The 5,000-nt window shown below is 42.0% G+C and overlaps 1 protein-coding gene across 1 annotated transcript in view; it reads left to right on the forward strand.

Moving 5' to 3' along the window:
• The first annotated feature begins 4,760 nt into the window (after positions 1–4,760).
• The window catches only part of LOC137968744 (uncharacterized protein F54H12.2-like), a 1,374-nt gene continuing 1,134 nt past the window's right edge, over positions 4,761–5,000 (forward strand). The window contains exon 1 of the mRNA XM_068815246.1: positions 4,761–5,000. This exon is cut by the window's right edge and continues 1,134 nt beyond it. Coding sequence (XP_068671347.1) covers positions 4,761–5,000 — 240 coding nt within the window.

A 5,000-nucleotide genomic window follows, 5' to 3' on the forward strand; every position in this document is an offset into this window, starting at 1 on the left:
AAATCGTCTAAACTTTTCACCGGGTACATCGATACATTCCTTAAAATCAAAGAGGCGAGTGGTTGGCCTTCCTGGTGTGAGACAGAAGCTCAAAAACAACAGTATATCACAGAGTATGAACAGAAAGAAGGGATCAAGTTGGAGTATGGAAATATTAAGAAGAACCCTGGATTACGCTCACTGGCGAAGTTGATGTTAAATTCATTTTGTAAGTATCATATCCTTCAGTTTAAACATGACTTTTCCTGGTTTCAATAAACTAAACTATGATTATTTTTCTCTTCTTTCAAAGGGGGAAAATTTGGACAGCGTGATAACATGCCTCAAGTCGAGCTAGTCAAGGATCCAGAACGTTACTTTCAACTCCTCACCTGTCAGTCAAGAAAGGTTAAAAACATTCAGTTTGTCAATGATGATTGCATAGAAGTTTATTATACTCACGGGGGAAGGGTTCGTGTCAGGATCAGCCAAGACGAATGTTGTCATCGCAGCTTTCACTACCGCGCATGCAAGACTGAAACTCTATTCTGTACTAGAATGTCTTCAAACAAGGGTTCTGTATTTTGACACAGATTCTATTATCTTTACAAGTGAACCCGATGATTGGATGCCAGCCCTTGGTGATTATCTCGGTGAGTTAACTAACGAATTGGACGATAATGATTACATCACAACCTTTGTGTCCGGCGGTCCAAAGAATTATGCCTACCAAACCAAGAACGGTAAAACCACCTGCAAAGTGAGAGGATTCACCCTAAACTTCAGGGGAATGCAAAAACTGAATTTCTCAACCATGTGCGAACATGTCTGCAATCCTAATCAACAACCTATCTTCCTCGAGAATCCACATTTCATCAAACGAGATGCAAAAACGAAAACAATACACACTGTTAACTTGAAGAAAAAATACAAACTCGTTTATGACAAGCGAGTTGTTTACGGCTCCGCAACATTACCTTATGGGTATCGTTAAATCCAGCATGATTTTCCATGATTGGATATCTGAGCCTGCATTCTGACATGCTTAATCTGTGGAGGATAGGGATGGCTATAAGGGAAGGTTAGGAGGCCATCTACCACTCATTTTGCACTGGACTGTGAATATGAACAGACTTCATTTTATTCTGGTGAGAGGTTGCGCTCAAACACTTGTACCACCTACCGTTTTGCCAATCGTTTCCTATCGGATTTGGCCTGACATTTTGAAAGAAATAGGAACAATACATTGGGGTAGACTGTTGAGCTTGTATGCCTATATGGCTCGAAGCAACGCACCTCTGAGAGAGGAATACACATTTCACCTAAGCTTATACAATACCTACCAATCACATTACCGTTCTTCATGGTGGATGGTTGGACACATTTTAAAATATCCGTGGTTATTGTTATGGGAAGGGTTAAAAGACAGATGGATCAAGTTACATTTCTCATTTGTAACACAACCATGGGTAACGTTGCAAGTCGCCTTTGCACGAGTTCTACCCCTACTTTGGCTTTAAGTGATATATGTCAAAAGACGCGCTGCTTAGTTGCATGTTGCGGCAGTCAAGTACACATTGATTTAAGAGATGCTACAGACGAATACCAAAAGCAAACCTGCAAAGAACGTGAGGAAGAAACTGTACTAGGAACCAAACCGTGCGTCGGCGTTAGGAGGAGTAAAAAAGTTGTATCAAGCAGGAAAGAAGTATGGCATAACGTGTTCCCAGATTATCACTTGGCTGCAACAGCAACCTGGGTACACTTTACACAAACCTGCTCGAAGACCTTTTCGGCGAAACAAAGTTTATGTGAACGGTTTAGATGATCAACGGCAGGCTGATTTGGTGGATCTTCAAAGCCTGAGCCGTTGGAACCGTGGATACAAATACCTACTTACTTGCATTGACATTTTATCCAAGTATGCCTGGGTGGTTCCGTTAAAAACAAAGATAGGACCAGAGCTTGTGAAAGCTTTTACGAAGATCTTTCAACAAGGTCGCAAGCCAGACAAGTTACAAACCAATGCGGGAACGGAATTTAAAAACAAGACTTTTCAGACATTTCTGAAACAGCATCATGTTCACCATTTTGTCACCTATAATGAAACCAAAGCTCAAGTCGTGGAACGGTTCAACCGCACCTTGAAACAAATTATGTGGCGAATGTTTACCTCAAGCAGTTCGTATCATTACCTGGACAGACTAAATGACCTCGTCAATGACAACTACAACCAAACATTTCATCGCTCCATTAAAAAAAAACCCTCCGAAGTAACAGTGATGAATGCCCAGAAAGTGTGGCGTACCTTATATGGTAAGCCCCTTTTTGCGGTTAAGTATAAATTCAAGGTTGGCGACCAAGTTAAAATCAGTAAGCACAAGCGCACATTTGAGAAATCATACCTACCTAACTGGAGCGAAGAAACCTTTGCAGTGGCGGAGAGACTAGCAAGGGATCCATCTGTATACAAATTAAAGGAACACGATGGGAAACTGATTAAAGGTACCTTTACGAGACCGAGTTACAAAAAGTTATTAAACGAAAGGATCATTTGTTGCGCGTAGAGAAAGTTCTTCGCCATCGAGGTAAAGGAGCGCAAGCAGAAGTTCTGGTTCATTGGAAAGGTTGGCTGAAGAAATACGATATTTGGATTCCTGTCAGTCAATTGGTGTCTCTAAAATGATTCAAGACAACGACTTTTATGTGATGCTTCCTAGCAATGCAAGCACCAATTTATTCCCTTCCAATTCAAAATCGCGTGGCATTACCCCGTCAAATTCACTTGAAAGAAGAAGAAGATTAGGAAGTTGGACTTCATAGTGTCATATATCCATCATCGTGGTTTGACATTTCCCGTGAATGCTTACATTCCCGCATCATGCTCCGTAACTCGGATGATTTCAAATTGTACACAATACCAGAGGGGAAGTATCGTACGGCTCTGGAATTGATGGAAGGAATATTGCAGTGTTTGGACGAGATTGATCCATTACCTAGAAGTAAAGTAGAAGTGGATAATGAATGGAATGTTACCTTAAACTCTTATGATGAATGGATAGCGATCACTGTCTCGGTAGCTCAAGCACTTGGATGGTTAACAAGCGAGAAAACAGTGAGACCTGGTGTGCAAATGAATACCTCGCTTACCACAACCTATAAGCATGGTTACGAATGGTGTGTTATCCTACCTCAGACATCTATTAACTTCCCGGGCAACTCTATCATACCATCATTCATCTCTCTCTGCCCGTGTAAACTCAAGTTAGTTCAAGTGTTAACGAATCTCGTAGAACCCTGGCAAGTGGGAGACCAAGGCTTACCTCTTTTACACGAAATGGTTCCGCATGGACAGTTTCGAGAAACAATATTAGAAGAGAGAGAACAATGCCAGTACTTGCCTTTACGCACAAAGATTTTTCAAACCGTTGAAATCTATTTAACAAATAATTGTGGTCAATTTCTCTCATTTTTGGATGGTATCGTGAACGTGGTACTGCACTTTCGTCGTAGAGCACCATGACAAACAGTTTTTACATCGTTCTGACCAGCGATGCTAGCAAGGATCAGTATCCTGGGAACAAGCCTGCTGATTTTACAATGCAATTGACCAGTCAACTGCACTTAAGTGAAGACTGGGAAGTTGCCATGACGCGTATCATCTACCCACACTCTTGGCAGAACGTGCGCGAACATCAACTCTCTTACACGTTGCTTTGCAAGACAGGTCCTGTCCCAAGGACATTAACCATTTATCTACCAAGAGGTATTTACCGTACAGTCAAAGACATAATTCATGGGATGTTGAAGCGACTTCACAATGCGTTAGGGGAGATGTATCGGAAAAGTGAAAATAGCATTACAAGTTTGGGTGGAAACGAGTGTTTTTACATTCACAAGAAAGCCCAAGATTTCTATGAGCTCACCTTACCTCAAGGTTGGTATGTAACACTACCCAAGACCTTGGCTCGAACTTTGGGATACTTAAACCATCAGTATCATATTCCTCAGCTGTACCAAATCGGAGAACTTGTGAAAGAGAATAAGGATCGGAGCGTGTTTCTCATGAAGACTACAAGAAGAGTTGGTGTGGGGCCTGTTATCCCCAAACGCGTTTCAGACCATGTACGTGTATTCAGATTTGGTAGAGTCCCATGTGGTGGGCGATACTCTAGCCAATGTGCTACACATACTAGTACCTCGAGGACAACCCGGTGATGTCGTTGCAGAAGAGATCAAAGTACCACCCTATCATAGACTTACTGTATTTTCATCCGTTAAAGTAAATATAAGAGGAGACACAGGTGAACTTATTCCATTTGCTTCTGGTAACGTACGTGTAACGTTACACTTTTGACAGAGAGCTTCTTTCTAAAAAAAATGTTACTTCCTATGAACGGTCATGTCGTACCTTTCACGCAACTTGGAAAAGGAAACATCAGCGTTTTTGGAGGGTCATCCCCTTATAGTCAAGGAGGGAATGGCCTAGGTGGTATGTTTCGCGGTCTCGTCAGAACAGTCACCCCTTTTCTAAAATCGGCCGCAAAGAAAGTAGGAAAACGTTTACTGAAAACAGGTGTGGACACTGGAATGCAAATCGTTGGAGACGTCTTAAATGGACAGTCCATAAAAAAAGCTGTGGCGGCGAGAGCTAAAAATGCGGGCAAAGAGTTTTTCGCAGGTACTTTCAACGACTTAACACAACAACAAGGGAGTGGTCGCAGAAAAAGATATAAACGCAAACGAAAAGCCACACCTGTCAGTTCAACTCAAAACAAGAGATGGAGAACATCTCCTGCCCTATTCAAGACTATTTTCGACTGAAAATGAGTGCAGCACACCCTCTCTCAGCTCCTGGTGAGAATTCTAGCTTACATGTTTTTAATGTACCTGTAACCGACGTATCGATCGTCAGTAGCAAGTGGGTGGATTACGAACCAGTGCAAACAGGTACTAATCCCATCGAGTTTGTCATCAAACCACTGGCAGACTACATTGACATTAACAAGACGGAGCTGCGA

The sequence above is a fragment of the Montipora foliosa genome, chromosome 8 (genome assembly GCF_036669935.1).
Source record: "Montipora foliosa isolate CH-2021 chromosome 8, ASM3666993v2, whole genome shotgun sequence".
Lineage (NCBI taxonomy): Eukaryota > Metazoa > Cnidaria > Anthozoa > Scleractinia > Acroporidae > Montipora > Montipora foliosa.